This window comes from Leptopilina boulardi, unplaced genomic scaffold (assembly GCF_019393585.1).
Source record: "Leptopilina boulardi isolate dan_hultmark-lab unplaced genomic scaffold, ZJU_Lbou_2.1 LbouV2_66, whole genome shotgun sequence".
In the NCBI taxonomy this organism is placed as follows: Eukaryota; Metazoa; Arthropoda; class Insecta; order Hymenoptera; family Figitidae; genus Leptopilina; species Leptopilina boulardi.
Genome location: NW_026138012.1, coordinates 766,693 through 789,165, shown reverse-complemented (window position 1 = coordinate 789,165; position 22,473 = coordinate 766,693). Strand labels below are relative to the sequence as shown.

The window sequence follows — 22,473 nt, the reverse complement described above, 5'->3', positions numbered from 1 at the left end:
AAAATGGACATACGAAAATCGCAAGTATAGCATTGGTACTTTTAAAGTGAGAAATTTCTCTCCGTGTGTTTAAAAAATTTTTTTCAACACTAGATGATTTTAATTTAAAATAATTTTAAATACAACAATTTCTGTCAATAATAATATAATATTAATAGCAAATGCGAATGTTTTTCTCTTATTAAAATAAAGTTAAACGAAGAGTATTTAATTTTAAATGTAAATTAGAAAGTTATACAAAACTTTATTTGGAAACATAAAATTAAGATAAATACAAAAATTCTATAATGCGTTTATACAGTACACAATTTTACATACAGAATAATATATGTAGTTTTAAGTTATCTTTGCATAAATTTAGTTTTACTTAAGGTATTTGTCGCGATGATGTCATGTTCGAAAATCCTTAAAAAAGTTTTTTCATTTAAAGCTTCAAAATTATGAAAAACATTATTTCCTATTAACAAATTTTATACAGTGTTGACCAATTTTAAAATATCTCTACTCTTTCTTTTTAAAATTCGTATGCAATTGTTTCCTCAAAATGTCCCGTATATTAGATTTTTATTAAAACTTGACGATTCTTTCAAAAATTAAAGAATAAAATGTTACATTATTTATGGGTTTGGCACAAAAAGCATGTAAATTATAAAGTTGGATTTACAATTTTTAAACTTACAAACGGTCAATTTTAAGCAGCTTGGTTTTATTATATTGATAAATAGCTTTAGAATACTCAAGTTAATTTTCAAAAATATCTGACGAAAGCAAATCTACGAGACAAATACCTTAAATAGATGTCAATAATAAATATTAACATTTTACAATCATTTTTAAAACTAAAAGAAATCAAAAAAATAATCACAAACGATATAAGTTTAACTATAATTATGCAATGTCTATAGTAAGTAGTAACACTATTTTTAATTTCACTTTTATTATTAAATAATAATAATAATAATAATAATAATAAATAGTGACAATTAAAAATTCTGTTGAAGCGTAAAAGAAAATTTCAACTTTGAAGGTCAAGTTTAGAATCGAACCTTCAATCAAGTTCATCCAATACAGTTATTTTCAAAAAAATTTTTTACGAAATTCTTGATTGTTTGTACTACTATTCATATGGCACCAACTCTTCAAGTGCGAAAAAAATTTTTTTCTTGAATAAACGGAAATGCAGAAAAATATAATCACTACATAGTAAACAATGAAAAGATTTAAACATTTCTGTCAATTAAAATATATTTTTTGTAATATGGGTTATGTTTTAATATATGTAAATGAATTTTTTTTTATTTTTGTTAGTAAATATTTTAAAATGAAGTAAGTTTCTCAATTCACAAGAACTGACCCAACCTATGAAATTTTTTTAAAAAAATATGCATATGAGCAGTTAGGTAAATTTAAAAATACGGATCTGATAAAAAATATTATTACTTTTTCATTTGAGAATCAAACTTGGGCATTAGTAAAACAGTTCAGATTTATTAAATGTTTGATTCCATTTCATTCCCAAAAAGGATATTAAATTCAATAAATGATTACATTAAAAAACACTGTTCTTTAAAGATATGTACTCTTTTCGACGCAATTATATGCCTAATTACTTAAAGAATTTTTAAATGTCATATATTCTAATTAATTAAAGACAAACGTAAAGAACATTCTGTTAACAACTGAAGATTAGGAAATATTATTCTTTAACTTCAAAATATTTATAAGTTGGATTCTCGTAACCGTTTATCTGCATATTTGCCACATGTCTTTCTTCAGGTGTTGCAGCTTGATCGACTTCAATGAACCCCTGTAATAAATAACAAAATTAAATATACTTACATATTTAATTTTCTATACTCAAGGAGAGGTTCTCATTGAGGTAACAAAAAACAAAACAAAATTTGAAATTTTTTGCGAGTAACAATTATGACTCATCAATCTAGATTTTTTTACAACTAGACCAACGCGCGCTTTGGCCACTGGCGGATTTTATTTACTTAAATTCGACCTTTCTGGGACGAATCTAAGTCGAATTTGGGTAATTATCAAAAAAAGCTTTTAATTGATAAAAATTTTTAAAAATAAGTATTAAAACCCAGACAGCACAGAAACTTGCAACAACCTTGCAGCATTATAAAAATGCCAGGTTCCCAAGCTTACGCGGCAAGTTTCCAGCAAGAGTGCCTCAAGTAACAAAATGTCCCACCCTAGCAAGCTTGCAATGAAAGGTTGCCGCAAGCTTTTAAAAAAAGGTTGCCGCAATCTTACAATGAAAGATTGTTGCACAGTTCATAATAATTGCAATTAAATTAAAAAACAGTTTTCTTAAAAGTGACAAGAACTCTATTATACTGACCACACACGGTAAAAATGAAATTAAGCCCCGTGAAGTTGACACACCAAGTGCAACGAAAACAGGTTTTGTTGTATGAAATCGTTTGGTGGTGTTTGGTATCTAAGTTTGGAGGTTTGGTAGTCAAAATTAAAAAAGTTACAATAATTTCAAGTTTTGAGTGCTATTTTCACACCAGCACTGCAAAAAATAATATTTTTTAAAAATTCCTTTTGGTATCGTTTGGTAGTCAATTCTGGAGGTTTGGTAGTCGAAAATATAAAAGATAATTCATTTCTAAAACTTATATCAAAGTGCACGAATGATCTTCTAGCGCGATAATTCAAATTGTATTTTAAAATTTTTAATATTTTTCCTAATTTCACTTGTAAATTTATTGAAAAATAGTGTTTTACAATTTAATGTATATGAATTTCATATAATATCATATGATAATTTAAAATACTAATAAAAAAATGTACATGGGTGATTCTCCGCGTAGCGCACGATTTGGTGTCTGAAAGTTTGAAAATATTTTTCATCACACATGCACGATTTAGTCAGTTTTACGCCCCACCGAGCAAGCTTAAACTCCAGCTTTTCGAGCGGCGTGCGCGGGTGCGTTTAAATTAAAAATTTACACTCTAGGGAGTAAAAACGTGACGTCACACACATGAAACAAATCATTTACACACACTTTTCAGTCTGTCGTTGTTGCTGTGCGCATGCTCCATACCGGCGCACGCAGGTCAATGTTTTCTGTGAGACAGTACCTGCATGTCTGCTAGATATACTAATCGGGATGTCATTGGCACCGACTCAAAAACCTGAAGTTTAAACTCGCTGGATGGGGCACAAAACTGTCGAAATCGTGCATTCGTGATAAAAAATATGTTGCATGACATGAGGAAGGACCGATTTACGGAGAGGACTGAATTTTTAGCACTTGACGAGCACTGCGAATCACTCAGCCTTCACCCTCGCGCCTTCGGCGCTTGGGCTACGGCTTCGTTCATCTCAGTGCTCGACTCGTGCTAAAAACATTCGCCCTCTCCGTAAATGGGTCTGTCTTCCCCATGTTAAGCAATATACTATTTTTATAGAAATGATAAATATCAATACATATTTTTGAAGATAAAGTGTCAAGAAATAAATATCCATGGTGGGCCGGAAAAATTTTTTAATTTTTTTAAACAAATTAAAAAAAAATTCTTTGCTTGTTGAATTCTATAAAATAGTTGAAATTTAATTTAAAATGTTTATGGGAATTTTTGGGGTAATTCACAACAATATATATAGCGCGAACGACAATTAAAAAATTTTATTTCGGTAATTTACGGAAATTTTCGAGGTAATTTATGGAAATTTATGCGGTAATTTATAGAAATTTTATCTAAAATTCATAAAAATATGTAAAGCATAAATCACAATTAAAAATTATTATTTTGGTAATTTATGAAAAATTTCGTGGTAATTTATGGAAATTTTCGCGGTAATTTACAAAAACATACATAGCGCGAACGACAATTAAAAATTTTATTTCAGTAATTTATGGAAATTTATATGGTAATTTATAGAAATTTTGGCTATAATTCATAAAAATATGTAAAGCATAAATCGCAATTAAAGATTTTAATTTCGGTAATTTATGAAAAATTTCGTGGTAATTTACAAAAATATATATAGCGCGAACTACAATTAAAAATTTTATTTTGGTAATTTATGGAAATTTATGCTGTAATTTATGGAAATTTATACGGTAATTTATAGAAATTTATTTGGTAAGTTATAGTAAACTTACCGGAGCTATAATAGTTTATAATAAATATATTGAATTTCGTTTGTTTCATTGTGTATTAAACTTGGACTAGTGACGGTCGAAATTTTATGGCGGGTGGAGACGCTGGGGTCGGTCGAACCGGTGGAGCGAACGTTAATAAATTTTATTTTTTTTTGAGTAAATTATCATTTATTTTTAATCGGTTTCATATGTTTCACATATATATAGACTAAAATAATATAACTACACTTTATTTAACCTTTATTATTTAATTATATTCTATTTTTTTAAATAATATTGAAGGGTCGGTGGATGCCGGTGGAGACGATTTTGTGATGCCCTGTACAAATTTGAATCTTAAAATGTGTAAAAAAAGGATAAATCAATTAGAAAATTGATTATTTTCTTCATGGATCAACTTAAGGAATATAACTTTTGCTGTTACTGAAGTAGAACTATATTAAAATTTGACTTTTATTTAAATAAATCAATGTTTAATAATAAAACGCAGAATAACACACAAAAGTGCAGTCAAGTATAAATAGCAAAAAAAAAGAAAATAATTTTTTTTTGGATCAAACGTTTTTTTTATTCAATTCCACTACAATATACAATACTAAAATAACAATAGAAATTGTATTTATTAGTGCACATTGCTAAAAATATTAACTTTTTTGTTTAAACATCCTGTGGGGACAGGTGAAATTTTGACGTTTTCAGCCTTAAAAACCACTTTTTACGAAAAATTATAATGTTAAATACAAAAATAACTATTGGTTTTTGTTTGTAGTCACAGAAATTACCATTTTACATTGGAATCGAAATATTATGTGAATATTATTTGTGATTTTTCTTTCACAACATGAAAAAAAGCAAGTTGTGCGCTACGCGGAGAATCACCCACATATCTTAAGAAAAATTTGAAAATCGTTTTTTACTTTTTTACCAATCTCTCAAAGTTCACTACTAAACACCACAATTCGACCACCAATTGATACCAAAGAAATGTTTTTAAATAAATATTTTTGAAGTGCTAAATTCACGTCTGCACTGCACTTTTTTTGAAAAATTGAAATTGAAATTTCAAATTAAATTAAGAAAATAATGAGATAGTTATAATTAACAATTTGAATTTTCCCGCCAGAAGATCATGCGCATTCATATTCGCGCAATTCGTTAAAATTTTTAGAAATGAATTATCTTTCAATTTTCGAAATATTTCTAATTTTTTAAAAAAGTGCAGTGCAGACGTGAATTTAGCACTTCAAAAATAATTATTTAAAAAAAATTTTTTTGGTATCAATTGGTGGTCGAATTGTGGTGTTTAGTAGTGACCCTGGCGGATTTGATTTACCTAAATTCGACCCAGCTGGGGCGAATCTAAGTCGAATTTAGGTAATTATCAAAAAAAGCTTTAAATAGATGAAAATTTATAAAAATTAGTATTGTGAGGTTAAATGAACATTTATAGAGTTAATTTTTGTACGAATTTTAATTATTAACGTGATAAATAATAAATAATCACTTGATATGTGCAAGTGGTAACTGTAGATTTTAACTCGTTGTCAGTTTTCATAATATTTTCAAGAAATTAGTGTAAAATGTGTGAAAAAATAATTTATATTTAATAGAAATTGCAAATTTTATTAAATTATTTTATTATTTATCGAGCACAGTTTAAAATAATTGCAATTTAATTTAAAAAAAAAAGTTTTCTTAAAAGTGATAAGAACTCTACTACACCGACAGCAAGAGGATATTTTCAGGTAAGTAAAGTTATTGTAGCGTGTAGTTTTGTTGTGACTAAAAGATGTCGCTTTAGTTTCTATAGTGATCAGACAGGAACATCGAATCTCATGATAAAATATTCATGAATATTCATCTCTGTTCTATCTTATATCTGATCACTATAGAAACTAAAGCGACATCTTTTAGTCACAACAAAACTGCACGCTACAATAACTTTACTTACCTGAAAATATCCTCTTGCTGTCGGTGTAGTAGAGTTCTTATCACTTTTAAGAAAACTTTTTTTTTTAAATTAAATTGCAATTATTTTAAACTGTGCTCGATAAATAATAAAATAATTTAATAAAATTTGCAATTTCTATTAAATATAAATTATTTTTTCACACATTTTACACTAATTTCTTGAAAATATTATGAAAACTGACAACGAGTTAAAATCTACAGTTACCACTTGCACATATCAAGTGATTATTTATTATTTATCACGTTAATAATTAAAATTCGTACAAAAATTAACTCTATAAATGTTCATTTAACCTCACAATACTAATTTTTATAAATTTTCATCTATTTAAAGCTTTTTTTGATAATTACCTAAATTCGACTTAGATTCGCCCCAGCTGGGTCGAATTTAGGTAAATCAAATCCGCCAGGGTCACTAATCATTAGCAACCGTTGCTAGGCAAAAAATGTCCTTAGCAATATTTGCCTCTAAATTTCGGAAAAAAGCGTGTCCCCCCTTAACTTTTATAGTTTTGGAGCAAGGGTGCTAAAACTTGGTGTATATACGTATTTTTTGAAGTAGATTAAAGGAAAATTATAGCGAACCCGATTGAATTGCATATAGCTATATTCGAAAAACTCAAAATTCCTGAAAAAAGCTCAAAATTCCTTTTTATCTTAACTTTATCAATATTTTAGCCAACCATCTCAAACTTTGTACATATGAGGCTCGTTGGTTGGTTGGTAAAATATTTCATTTGTTACTAACAATTTTTGCTTTTTGTTGTTTTAATAATTTATTTTTAGGAATAAAAAAAAGTTTTTAAATTTATATTAAAATGTCTGTTAAGAAAAATTGTAAATTAATTGTAATTGTCTTCGCAAACGCAAGTACGCCTTAAATTTTTGCGGCTGAAGACCGACTTTTATTAGAAGTACTCGCATTTGCCTGGACTTTTAGCCAGGGGAGAGAAAAACTACAGAAAACCTCTCCTGAGCAACGCCGGTTTATTAACAATCGAGTTGTAAATGTATATTTGGATAATCATCACAAATGTACAAACACCTCCTTGACGTCAAACCTCCCGCTTGATATATATCGATCACAGTGAAAACACCAGGGCTTGTAAATATGTACATATATATGACGCAAAATTCCTGAAATGTCCGAACAAAAAATTTAAAGTTCTCGAATTTAATCCATACCTTTCTAAAATGTTGTCATTGTTGGTGAAAGTCTAAAAATCGATTATTATTCAATCTGATAAAATAATTTTGAATTACAACGTTTTTAATTTTTAACTTTTAAAAAAAAATTTTTTTCAATGTACAATATTTATCAGTAGAATGTATAAAAGTTAACATATATATATAATGATTTTTAAAGCTTCTTTGACGGGCTATACGAAGGTGAGAAAAAATTTTTTAAAAATAAAATTTGACCTTGAAATTCAAGATCAAAATGTTAATTTACGTATATTTCAAAATCGGATTTTTTTTAACTATCTCAATGAAAAGCTTGACTAATTTCCTACAAAACATGTAATTTTCAGAGTGGGATCTGTTAAAGTTTTTGAGATATTAATTAATTAATATTTATAACAAATGAAATATTTTACAAACACATAAATTTACATAATTCTGAAGTTAGCAATTAAAAGTTAACGTAATTCCGCATCCAACGAGCCCTATAAGAAGTATTTTGGATAAATAGATTGTTAATAAACAATTACCCAGACAGCACCGTTTTTCGCAGGGAGTTCGCGGGGAGTTCCCCGTGTTAAGTTCGGAAACTAAGTTGGGGAGCTTCAGGGGAAGTTCAGGCGAGCTCTATATGTCCTCGGTTTTATAACTCGCGGTGCGAAGTTCAGGATAGTTATCCGATTAAGTTTGCCGAAAAATTGTGGATAAAAGTTTAGGAAATATTAAATTTTGAGTTTTACAGAAATTTGCTTTGTGAATTTCTTTAAAACTATCTCCGGAAAGTACTCTAAAGATATATAGACAAATTTCCTGTAAAATTAAAATGCAAGTTTTCAGTGAATTTTATAAGTTAAGTTTATTATAAATGTTTTATAATATTTATTAAATAAAAGTAAAATTAAAAAAATTTATTTTTCCCTTATTGCGCTTTCTTTTATTTTTCCCCAACATTAACGGCGCAATTTTCGGAAATAAATTTGGAGGAGCTGGGGATTGAACCCGGACGCGCAACACAACAGCCAAGAACCCTAACCACTAACCTAACCAACGACCTGAAGGTGGGTAACTTTCGGGTGTTTATAAGCTGCAAGCCTTGTCGTCATCAGTTTGCACGAATGGCGGGAAAATTTAAAAATGTTTTCAAAGAAATATTTTTAAATTCTATTATTAAATTAGTGTCATAATTAAAAGGGCATTGAAATAATATTGCAATGTTAATATTAATATTATTTGTGAAACTAGCAGCTATATAAAACGATTTAAGGTAATTCTTTAAAAATGAAATTTATTAAATACTGAATCTCGTTATAAAAAATTCTGGACTTGTCAAATTTTTATTAAATTATTATTCAATTAAAAGTAACATAATTAGAAAAACTTTTTGAACATTTATCAACGTATGTTTATGGCTTTTATCATAAATTAATTAATTAAATTTACCGAGATGTATGGTGGACATTTAAATCGTCAATTTGTAATTTGATAAATTAATTTAAAAATTAAAGTATCTGCATTTTATAATAAATATTTATAATTATTTGTCAATAATAATATAAATTATTTATAATAATTGTAAATAAATTTCTTGCATTCTTTAAATCAAAATTTTTTATACAACGCAATGTTTTTTCATATTTTTTATAATAAAAAAACATATCTGTATTAAAACACAAAATACACTGTAACAAGTCGTATAATATATATAGTAATTTAAAAAAAATTTATGTATTTACAAAAATTGATTCAAAATTTAAATAAAAAAGGAAGGATTTTTTTATTGTACCAACATCAATTTAATTATAGAAGGATTTAACTCATCCAGTCACTTTTATTAGATTTAAAAAAAAGTATTAAAATCTAGTTTTGTGGGATAATTGTTTTTTCAAATAACTGTGAACCGTTTTGGAAATACAATTGTTTTTACAATTTTCTGAAAGTCTTAATCTTAGAAAATTACGTCTTAATCTCTTTATGTTTTATTATGTCTAAAAGACAAGTGTTTCTCGTAACCGTCTTAAAATCCAGCAATAAAGCTTTTTCCTGTTTTTCCCTGGTCAATTCACAACATTGCTCAATAGGTAAATATTTATTAAATAATAATATATTAAATATTAATACTTAAATAATATTAAATAGTTAAAAATATAAATGAAATAATCGTAGCTAATTACTATTTTTAATTAATTTATAGATATAAAAATTAATAATAAGTTTCTTTATTATAAAAAATATGAAAAAACATTGCGTTGTATAAAAAATTTTGATTTAAAGAATGCAAGAAATTTATTTACAATTATTATAAATAATTTATATTATTATTGACAAATAATTATAAATATTTATTATAAAATGCAGATACTTTAATTTTTAAATTAATTTATAAAATTACAAATTGACGATTTAAATGTCCACCATACATCTCGGTAAATTTAATTAATTAATTTATGATAAAAGCCATAAACATACGTTGATAAATGTTCAAAAAGTTTTTCTAATTATGTTACTTTTAATTGAATAATAATTTAATAAAAATTTGACATGTCCAGAATTTTTTATAACGAGATTCAGTATTTAATAAATTTCATTTTTAAAGAATTACCTTAAATCGTTTTATATAGCTGCTAGTTTCACAAATAATATTAATATTAACATTGCAATATTATTTCAATGCCCTTTTAATTATGACACTAATTTAATAATAGAATTTAAAAATATTTCGTTGAAAACATTTTTAAATTTTCCCGCCATTCGTGCAAACTGATGACGACAAGGCTTGCAGCTTATAAACACCCGAAAGTTACCCACCTTCAGGTCGTTGGTTAGGTTAGTGGTTAGGGTTCTTGGCTGTTGTGTTGCGCGTCCGGGTTCAATCCCCAGCTCCTCCAAATTTATTTCCGAAAATTGCGCCGTTAATGTTGGGGAAAAATAAAAGAAAGCGCAATAAGGGAAAAATAAATTTTTTTAATTTTACTTTTATTTAATAAATATTATAAAACATTTATAATAAACTTAACTTATAAAATTCACTGAAAACTTGCATTTTAATTTTACAGGAAATTTGTCTATATATCTTTAGAGTACTTTCCGGAGATAGTTTTAAAGAAATTCACAAAGCTATTTGTTTAAAAAATTCAAATTTTTCTTTTAAACAAATAGCCATATTTTCCAAACGGCTTGCTTGTTTAAAAAATCCCACGGTGAAGTTGTAGAGAATCATTTTCCGAAGAAAATAAGCCATATTTCATTGAAATCGAATCATTTTTAAAAAATTCTGTAGAAGCGATACAACAAAAAAATGTTATCCTATGCAAATTGTATAAATAAATAAATTTTGCAAGTTTTAAATTTTTTTCTTGAAAATTAATATCTCATCTTTCAGAAAGTACAATTAATAATATTATTTTAATTATTTAAATGTTAATTAATTATTTTTTTCAAGAGGTCTGCATTTCCGTGGATGAACGTCCTTAAGATTGTTTGCATTTAAAAAAATTTTCATTTCGATTATTTTTTGTAAGTTAAATGTTCAATGTTTAATTAGCAATAAAGTTAATACATAAATCACTTTCTTTTTATTTTTACAGACCTTTGAAAAAACTATGGCCAACTCCCCCGGACTTACCCTAATTTAAAAATGTGAAAAGTGAGAGAAAAAGAGAAACGTATGAAATAATTAAAAAATATAATATTATATAATAAAAAAATCAGATAAATTTTCTGCAGAGAATGGAGAATTAGATGTTTGCTGATAAACTCATGAGCCAAATAGAGTAAAAATACTAAATTGGGAAACAGTGTACTGGTATTTGACATATCTTCAACAGTTATTGTAAATTTAACCAATACTTGACCAAAAAATAATTGGAACTCATAAGAGACACAAACTAAACCTATAACGAACAATTGCGGAGAAGAGTACAAGTTGATAAATATAACACAACTAGTAACTGTGCAATTGTTAATGAATTGTCTGAGTCAAGCAGTGATTAGAAATTAGAGTAATCGATAGAATTGAAACTGCTACTAAAGTATCTATTGTGCAAATTCAAGAGATTCCAAAAGAGAGTACTGATTCAAGTGAGAGAAATAATTTAATTGATAAGAATTTGACTTCTGATAATAAAAAACAGAAGAAAGGGAAGAAATTCGAGTAAAACAAAAACCTGTGATTATAAAAAACGAAAAGGTGTCTGTTGATTATCGCAGAAAACATTTAAATAAAGAGATGAAAGAAAATACTCCTCCCAAACAGGAGGACCAGAAAGTGTGAAGTCTAAAAATTCAATCTCACCCAAATCTGTTCTGTTCAAAGAGAAAACAAACAATGACAGATTTTATTAAGTATCGAATGATTGGAATGCTCCTGATGGTAAGAGAGATGTCTTAAAAGACCAACAAGAAAAGGTAAGTGTCACAGACAATTTAATTTCTCAAAATGCATATAAAAATAAAAATATAACATATATAGATAAATATATAGAATCCAAAGTAAATAATATTTTAAAAGAAAAATTATCCACCGAAACAAAACTAAATAATTTGTTAGAAAAAATTCAATTAGAAATTTTTAAAGATGCTGGAATTTTCAGAAATTATAAATTAACCACTGACTCTAAGATTGAGGTTTTTGAAGATTTTCTATAGTCTGAATTGAAGACTAAAAAATTTGAGTATATGTTAAATTTGGAGTTAAGAAAGGAATTTAATGCAAGAAAATTAAGTGAAGGCCAACATAAAGTAAGAGAAATTTCGATAAACAGAATAGAAGATTCGTTTTACAGCAGACTTGCAAACCTTAGAAATTTTTAAAAAAGTAAAAGAATATAAAATATTGTAATTAAAAATAAATTCAGTGACAGTAAAGAAAGAAATATACAATTTTAAATTTAAACCGGGTAAAGAAACTGTAGCTATTTTTACACAGAGATTTGATCAAAAAATTCTTATTTACGAAAATTTACCAGCAATAGAGAAATTCATCGATAAAGAAAAATTGGTCAAGTGCGAGTTACACTCGCTTACCTAGGGTTCCGTTCACGATTATTTAAATAATTATGTATATCAGGCAAAATTCCTGAAGTGATTCAAATTTAAAATTGAAGGTTTTCGGATCAAGCTGAAATTTGGACAAACTTTAGTACTATAGATGAGTACTTCACCCATAAATTATTATTAAGTTTTATGCAAAACTGTAGAGGGGGAGGGGGTTCAAGTTTCTCGTCAAATGTGAACAGTGTATTTTTAAAAACATAGTAACTTCTATATAAATGAATAAAAAAAACTTTGACTTATGTGCTTTCGAAAGGTTTTTTTCTCATATTTCGAATGGTGAAAAACTTTTTTTTCAAAAATTCAAAATTGATCTCTTTTTTTGAAAATCAAAAATATCTTTGATTTTTTTTTCAAAAGGGCACTTTTTTTCTTTTTTTTACCCTAAAAATAAAGCTTAAGATATATACTTTCAATTCCAAAAAAAACTAAATGGAAGAGGAACGAGTTCCACGGGGGTGGGACAATATACAAGCGGTTATGATACTCAAAAAAGGAGATACGCAAGATCCCCTTAATTATAGATCTATTTTTTTAGTAAATACAATTACGAAAATTTTTACTCATATCATCTCCGATAGAATAATTGAATGGGCGTTAAAAAATAATTTTTTTTCGGAATTTCAGTCAGGTTTCCGTAAAGGAAGGGGCTGCATGGATAATTTGTTTACTATTATATCTTTATTGCAAATCCATGCAAGTAGGGGAAATAGAGCTTTGTATTCGATCTTCGTTGATTTTAAAAATGCATTTCCTTCGATAAATCATCAACTGCTATGGCAGAAACTAAAAGAGATAGGAATCAGTTCAAAAATAATAAATGTATTAATCGATTTTTATGAAAAAGCAAATGTATGTATAAAAGTGAATGGAAAATTGTCAGATAATGTTTCTGTTACTAGAGGTGTTTTACAGGGTGAGACGCTTAGCCCTTTATTGTTTTTATTATTTATAAACGACCTAGAGGAATTTCTGATTAAGGAGGGATGTAGGGGAATTGTCATTAATAAAGTGAAAGAAATATTTTTATTAGCATATGCGGATGATCTCGTCATATTTGCTGACACCCCTCTAGAATGCTCCAGAAAGTTAAAAGCGTTGTCAATGTATTGTAAAAAGTATGACTTAAAAGTAAATACCGCTAAAACAAAAATTATGATTTTCAAATGCAATGGGGACGGTAACATTAAAATTAAAAATTTTAAATATGAGGAAGAAACTATAGGAGTAGTAAAAGAATTTGAATACTTAGGACTCATCATTTCTAACACGTTGGGTTTTGAGAGTATGACAAAAAAAATGATCAGCTCAGCTAATTTAGCAATTAGATCTAGTTTACAAATTATAAAGGATTCAAAAGCTGAAAACTGGAATACATATGAAAAATTATTTAGAAATTTTGTTATAAGTATAGTAACATACGGAATACAGGTTTGGGGTCTAAATTACATAGATGAATTGGAAAAAATACAGATAACTTTTTTAAAAAAACTTTTACATTTGCCCTTAAATTCTCCGACAATAGCAGTCAGATGGGAAACAAAAACTCTCCCTCTGTCATATACACTACTAAAATTAACACTTGCTTGGTTTAAAAAATTAAATAAAATGGATCAATCACGTTACCCAAGACTCTGCGTGGAAGAATTGATGAGAATAACAAAAAAGAAAAAAATATTAAATACAGACATAGTAAATAATAATTGGTTTCAACAAATCAGAAATTATTACGATGTTGCTAACTTCTCAGAGATATGGGACACCTGTTCTTTGGAAATAATAGTAGATAACTCAGAAAAAATCTTGAAAAATTATGAAAATATCTTAAGGGAGAAGGACAGAGAATATGTTAGTATCTAAGAGTTTGCAATTCTGGCCACATTTGTTTGCAAAAAACCTGCCCAAAATCTCTAGATGTGTTTAAAACTGACTGAAATTTGTTACTCGCGGATTTTTTTGGTCGCTGATTACAAATCCGACGTTATTTTTTCAAAATTCAAAATGGCGGATCCAATATGGCGGACGACTTTTAAAAAAATTGATCGAATTTGTCTGAAATTTGTTACTCGGGGGTTTTTTGGGTCGCTGATTACGAATCTGAACTTAGTTTTTTAAAATTCAAAATGGCGGATCAAATATGGCGGACAGCTTTTAAAAAAATTGATCCAATTGGCCTGAAATTTGTTACTTGGGGGTTTTCGTAGCTTAGTTTTTGTAACCATGTACATAAAATTTAAAGTTTCATTACTACACTGAGAGACCTTTTGCACCGCATCAGAACTACGTGTGTGACTGCAGCGCCACTATAGGTTTTGGTGCGCTGCATTCTAAATTTTGTATCGTGACTGCCCAAAAATGAAAATGAACCTTTCGGCCGTCAATTTTTTGGACAGCTACGCTCCAAAAATTGTACGGCTGCAGACCAAAAACGTAGTTTCATAGCTGACCGCTAGAATGCTCCGCAGCCGTCTGTCGAAAGTCTGTTACGGTGCAAAAGGTCTCTCAGTGTAATATTTAAAATGGTGTATCAAATTTGTCACAAAGATATTTTTCAATTATTCAATTTTTATGTTTAAATTTGAGCAGTAGCTCATGATCTCTTTTGTCATCTATAAAAAGTTTAACTTTTGTATTTTATAACCAAATTCATAATTTATGCTACAATAAGAATAATTAATCTTAATCATCTATATATAAAAAAGTTTAAATCATTAAAAAAGATTTAGTGTTAAAAAGTTATTTTTTTTACAAAATGATTTAAAAAACGCGAAACTCTGCGATTTAGATTTTGGGAAAAACATTTTCTTACATAATTTTAAGTGATAAAAAAGATGGCACTATCAGATTTTGTCGTCATTTTTGTCAATTTCTAAGCTCGTTCCCGCGCACCGTGCCTGTGGCTTATTAAGTCATAAGTAAATGTAGTTTATAACAATTTTTGAATTTTTAAAAATTTAATTTTTTAAAAATTTTTTAAAAAATTTTGTTTGCAATTTTGGATCCACCATTTTGAATTTTGAAAAATTAAGTTCAGATTCGTAATCAGTGACCCCACGAACCCCCGAGTAACAAATTTTAGGCCAATGGGATCAATTTTGTCAAAAGTCATCCGCCATATTGAATCCGCCATTATGAATTTTGTAAAACTAAGTTCAGATTCGTAGTCAGCGACGCAAAAACCCCCGAGTAACGCATTTCAGGCCAATTGGATCAATTTTTTTAAAAGTCATCCGCCATATTGGATCCGCCATTTTGAATTTTGAAAAACAAAGTTCAGATTCATAATCAGCGACCCCAAAAAACCCCGAGTAACAAATTTGAGGCCAATGGGATCAGTTCTTTAAAAAGTCGTCCGCCATATTGGATTCGCCATTTTGAATTTTGGAAAATTTAAAATTCAGATTAGTAGTCGCAGCGACCCCAAAAACCTTCGAGTGAGAAATATCAGCTAGATTTAAACACATCTATTAGTTAATACTTACTTTTCTTCACAAACTATGCGTCGAACAGTTTAGGTTTATATTCATTATTAATTATACAGTTTTAATGAAGTGTGCAAAGGTTAACGAATTTTTAGTATAGTTTTATAATGCATGAGAAGAGATTACAATGAGTTGGGAGCATTTAGAAGCAAAATTCAACATGTGCTTTTCAAATATGTGGTTTTTTTATATGAGTTACGTTTTAAAATTTAATGTTTGAAGTCATTGCATTCTTTGTGTAAAGGAGGCACACATTCCTGTATGGGTTCAAATTACTTCTTATTAGGTAGATAATATAATCCCGTTGTGCCGTTACTCAAAAACCTTCGTTAAAAAAGTTATATTAGTTTAACTGCTAACTTGTAGAAATTTTGAAAAAGTTGTCTCGCAAGTTTGAAGCTACATAGTTTTTATTCAATTTGAGGCACATCATTGTTTCATGGATTTTTTAGTTCTTTACACTTTCACCTACTTCTATTGCAAGCCACAAGACACACAATGTTTCGTTAAAAAAGTTACAGTCTATAAACTAAAAAAAACAGTCAATATCACACACTAGAAACTGTCCATTTCACCACTTTAACTTACGTTCGTCATTTCCTACATAATTAAAAAAATTATATAACGCATGATACATTTAAAAAGCCCTATAATTGGTCAAATTATGGTATTGAAAAATTATTAAAAAAATTCTTAAGGTATTATAATGAGCGATAACATAAAGTTTAAAAGTTCTAGAGATATGCCCATATGAAGTATTTTGGATAATTAGATTGTTAATAAACAATAAGTTCACATTGAAATTGTTTATTAACAATCTACTTATCCAAAATAGTTCATATAGGGCTCGTTGGATGCTGAATTATCTTAACTTTCAATTGGCAAGTTCAGAATTACGATAACTTTATTTGTTTGTAAAATATCTCATTTTACATTAACAATAAGTATCCAAAAGCCCTATATGAAGTATCTTGGTTCAATTTTAGTTAAATAACATTTTGCCTCATATATTTAAAAAATATTACTTATTATTACTATTATCATTTAAATATTTTTAGTAAGTAATCTAATTAACTCAACTAGCGAAATTACATAATTATACTATCACGTCACCGTAACTTTAATGTTCATATTACAGGAATTCTTTTTTTTAATCAATACCGAGTTGCGTTTCCCTTCGTTGAAGACGCTTTTGTTAAGTGTCTAAACACCTTTCTCTTAAATGTGAAACTCCCACCCCATTGTCATATACTGTATTTCTAAAAATATACAAATAGAAGCGAGAAACCTTTTATTACCCTAAAAGGACATAAACGAGAAATAGAAATGCTTTCTTTCTAATTCTCCCTATAATACTTATGTACTAAAATTTTACGAACCCATCTAGTGTCTCTTTTCTACAGCTACGAATGGGAAACAAAATTTTCTCTCTCTATACCACCGCTCTAACACCTCTGTTCAACAGTTGTGATTGGGAAATAGAAATAATCTCTTTCTTATTCTGAAATAGAACGGCACAAACCCTCTTTTTATGTTCAACTGAGAGAGAGATCTCATCTTTCGGTTTCTAATATTAGGGTGGAAAAAGCAAAACAAGACAATAAGATTTTATCTATTCTCTTACGAAAATCAGTTCAGATCAGTTCAGAAATTGCCACCGTACCTGCTAGTTCAGTTCAGAAATTGTCTCGAAACCCGTAACATCAGTACAGAATCTTGCAGAAGTTCTCTGCCCAATTTATACTCAAGTTGAACTTAGTAGAATCTCTGTGTCAAGTATTAAAAGTTTCTACGTCAAGAAAAACTTATCCAAGTACTTAAGGCTTTGACTTTCGCATAATATTTAGAAATCATCTATTCTTCCTTTTCTGAAAGAATTTAATTATTTGGGTTTTCATCGCGGTCAACTGAACTCCAGACCTGTGGTCATTACCAAGGCCCGTCAACCTTCCTGTGAGCTCTTAAACGATATCTGCTACCAGCCGTTCCTGCTTATATTTAAAGACATATCAGTGGTCCTTTTCATACAACTTACATCTAAATTTTCAAGTTAAGTCGATACTTTTTATCTAAATCCTTCCACCTTATAAAAATTTGTAGTAACCTGTACATTCCTTGTTGCAGTGGAATGCTGACTTCCCCTTATTTCAAGAATGGTTGCTTCAGGATACTCTCTCTCTCTCAAAGATCAATTTTATAACTCTAAATGTTTGTCTAAATAAATTTGTAAGCTTGTCATTAAAAAACACTATTCTCTTTCTTCCCTGTACCCTTAACTCAGAGCCATCTGCTTTGTAAATGAAACAGGAATTCACTGAATCACCGAGCGGCCATAAATAAAATAAAATATCATTTCGTTAATTATTTCACTATTTGAGACGTAACAGTACTCTGATCAATCTTACTAACCCAGAAACTATAAAGATTAAGAGGACACATACCCTTTTTTCAAGAATTTTGAGTTTTTCTAATAACATAAAATTTAATTTAAATGCGATTGGCTATAATCTTCTTTTAATTTGCTTGTACATGTATATACAAATATGGGGTAAAATTCCTGTAGCGTACTAAGTGAAAAAAAGTTGATCGGATCGGGCTGTAACTTGCACATAGTTTAGCTCTAGGGGTGAGGAACTATTCTTAGCTTTTCTCAAAAGCTGTAGTTATCGTGATTCTGACGTTACTGAATGAAAGTTGACATAATTCCCCATCCAACGAGTCTTATATGAATTATTTTGGATTAGTGGATTGTTAATAAATAAGTGCTTAACATTGCAATTGTTTATAAAAAATCCTATAATCCAAAATAGTCCGTTTGATGCGGAAATACGTCAGCTATCAATTGGTTGCTCCAGAATTGGAATTACTTTATATATTTGTAAAATATTTCATTTTTTTAACATTAATTAATTAATTAATAACTCAAAAATAACAAAAAAATTAGTCCTTACATAGGGTTCTGTTCACAATTATTTAAATGTTTATATATGGGGTAAAATTCCTGTTGTGAACTAAGTGAAAAAAAAGTTGATCGGATCGGGCTGTAACTTGCACATAGTTTAGCCCTAGGGGTAAGTAATTTAACCACGAAGTATTGTTAGGTTTTTTTAAAAACTGTCGGAGAGGGAGGGGTTTTTTTTTTTTTTTAATTTAAACAGTGAATTTTTGAAGACTTTTAACTTTTAAACAGAAAGAACAAAAAAAATTTGTCCCATATGTTTTTGAAATGTTTTTTCCTGCTCGTTTGGATGTTGCAAAAAAATTTTCAAAAAATTCAAATTTCGACCATTTTTTGAAAATTAAACTTTTTTTCGAATTTTTTTTTAAGTTTGGTCCTTTTTATTAATTTTTTTTATTAATTTTTTTTAAATCGTGTACCCCCCCCCTAGCGGCCACACGAATTTATCTGGAGGTCTGAAATTTGGTACACATATGTATTTTCGCGTGTAGATTACAGGAAAAATATAGCGAACCTGATAGGAATTGATTATCATAGCGTTGTCAAGGTAAAACCATGAATTTTTAAGAAAAATGCATAAAAATGATTGTGTACCTCCCCCCTCTAGCGGCCACATCTTTTGACATAAAGAGCTCAAATTTGGCATATTTACGTATTTTAACGTTTAAATTACAGGAAAATATAGCGAACTTTATTCGGATCAATTTACATAGCGTTGTCAAAGAAAAATCAAAAATTTCGAAAAAAATGATTTATTCTCCCTAGCGCACATAATATTCAACCCGAACTGTTCATATTTGCTGTAAAACTGTAATTTTGCGTGAAAAATACATGGAAAAAATGTAAGCGCGATTGGAGTAGATGATCAATTTTTATCAAATTTTTGATAAATTTATTAAAAAAATCGGACAAGTGCGAGTTACACTCGCACTGAAATCGAGAGTTCCGTACTCGAAGCGAACTTATTCGGTATAAAAACAAATGTTTAAAAAATATGTGTTGTATGTTAAATAATATATGTGATACAAAAAGGAACAATTTTTTTAAAAAAATTTAAGAAAATTGTTCCTCTTCGTATCACTTATATTACTCGAAATTTTTTTTAAGTTCGGTCCTTTATATTTTTTTTATTTATTTTTTTTTGAAAGCTAAAAATGTTTATTTTCACCAGAAAAAATATTGAAATGTCTTTTTTTGTTATTTTCGAGATATTAATTAATTAATTAATTAATGTTAATAAAAAATGAAATATTTGACAAATAAATAAAGATATTGCAATCATGAAGGTATCAATTGAAAGCAGACGTAATTCCGCATCCAGCGAGCCCTATATGGACTATTTTGGATTAGAGAAATTTTTATAAACAATTGCTATGTTAGCCAATTGTTTATTAACAATATACTAATTCAATGTACTTCATGTAGGGCTCATTGCATGCGGAATTATGTCAACTTTCATTTAGTACCGTCAGAATTACGATAACTTTATTTGTATACAAAATATATCATTTTTTATTAACGTTAATAGTTAATTAATTAACTAAAAATTGTAAATATTTTATAAGTAGATAAAAAATACTTTGACATATATGTTTTCCAAATATTTTTTCTGCTCTTTCGATTGGTGAAAAAAAACTTCAAAAAAATCAAAATTTGACACTATTTTCTGAAAATCAAAAATTTTTTGACTTTTTTTTAAATTTATTTATTTTTTTTAAAGTTCAAAATGTGCATTTTTACCTCAAAAAATATTGAGATGTCTTTTTTTGTTTTTTTCGAGATATTAGTTAATTAATTAATGTTAATAAAAAATTATATATTTTATAAACGAATAAAGGTATCGTAATTGTGGCGTTACTATATGAAAGTTGACAAAATTCCACATCCAACGAGCACTATATGAAGTACTTTGGGTTAGTGGATTGTTAATAAACAATTGGCTAACATGGCAATTGCTTATAAAAAATCCTCTAATACAAAATAGTCCATATAGGGCTCGCTGGATGCGGAATTACGTCAGATTTCAATTGGTACCTTCAGGATTACAATAACTTTATTTATTTGTGAAATATTTCATTTTTTATTAACCTTAATTAACTATTTAATTAATATCTCGAAAATAACAAAAAGGATATCTTAATATTTTTTGTGGTGAAAATACACATTTTTAGCCTTCAAAAAAAAATAAAACTTGCTTATAAATATACAGATATGGGCGATTCCACATAAGATTTATAGTCAAGGTTTAAAATTTGGGTAAATATATTTTTTTCTTATTCTTTGTAGAAAAACCTGAAATACATATTTTTTATTTTTGAAAAATCGGCCAAATTTTTTAGTTATGAATTTTTGGCTTTGCGAACGTAGACTTTTTTTTAATGGCTTATATCTCTGAAAATATTGAATTTGGTAAATGTTGCCAAAGAATAAAAGTTTTGTTCTTTCTTCAAATTTTAAAAATTTAAGAAAAAATTTTTTTTTTAATTTTTAATAAAAAAAAATTAATTTTTGTAAACAAATTAATTTTTTTAATTTGGGCCCTATTAAATTTTGATTTTTTTATGATTTATTCATGCCTGAAAATATACAGAAGATTTTGCAAAAAGAGCCGGAATGGGCATGATGAGTTACATAAGTTTAAATGAATTTTTAAAAATTGCGTGCAAGCTCCACGCGCGCTACGCTACACAGTGGGCCGTGGACAAATTAACATAGAGTCTATAAATTTCAACCAATTTTAACGATTTTGGTCCTATTTTAAAGAAAATATAATTCTGCAACAAAGTCTTTGATTATGTTTTTTGAAAAATAAATTTTTAATTCTTTAAACAATTTTAATAATTTAAGTTCCTCATTACGAAATTAATGACGTATTGAGAGAAATGTGCAATATTATTAGTGAAGATAAACGACTAATATTTACTTTAATTAATTTTTACACAAAGCATTGTTTAAACAACCCTTAATTAACAAATACATAGTACCGCTGCTTTTACATGTTTCAGATTTGGGTTTGCTTTAAGTTTTTTAAAAGATAATGTATTTTTATAATACACTAAAACGTCAATCGAGAACAGACGAATGTGCAGTGCTGTTCTCGATTGACGCGATTTTTATCGCTCGAAAATAAAAACACTCAGGGCCGTATGAAGGGCCTTACGCAACAATGTGAATTCTATCTAGGGGATTTTCACTAGTGGGGCACTGAATCCACCTTAAATTTAAAAATCACAAGTACGACTTTGGCGTCAGTCATAACCTAAATTCTACCCGCTTCCCCACTTCCCTTCAAGTGTTCCCTTGCTCTGTTCTCGACTGACGTGTTCTCGATTGACGTTCTAGTGTATTCAACAAAATCAAAAATTAATTAAATAATTTTTAATAACAATTTCTTATAAAAAATATTTTTCTGTTATTTTTACCTAGTCTCTTTAAATCTCTTTTCTTTATTTTTTAATTATTACTCTCATATTTTTATCTAATGTAAATACTAGCAAAATGGAAACTAATATAGTTAACAAATTTACAAAATTGTTGCTATTAGCCAATGTAAATCATTTTTATATACGGGGAAAAATTCCTGTAGCGTACTAAGTAAAAAAAAAGTTTAACTTTATGGGTTAGTGTTTTAACCACGAAGTATTTTAAAATAATTTACAATGTCTGATAGCAACAATTTTGTAAATTTGTTAACTAA

At 28.1% G+C, this 22,473-nt stretch overlaps 1 protein-coding gene across 2 annotated transcripts in view; it reads right to left on the bottom strand.

The window, feature by feature from the left end:
• Positions 1-224: 224 nt before the first annotated feature.
• LOC127290437 (amyloid-beta-like protein) overlaps positions 225-22,473 on the bottom strand; it is a 694,733-nt gene continuing 672,484 nt past the window's right edge. For both annotated transcript variants that reach the window (XM_051318992.1, XM_051318991.1), the window contains exon 15: positions 225-1,807. In XM_051318992.1, coding sequence (XP_051174949.1) covers positions 1,697-1,807 — 111 coding nt within the window. In that variant the 3' untranslated portion in view covers positions 225-1,696. The remainder of the gene's footprint in view (positions 1,808-22,473) is intronic.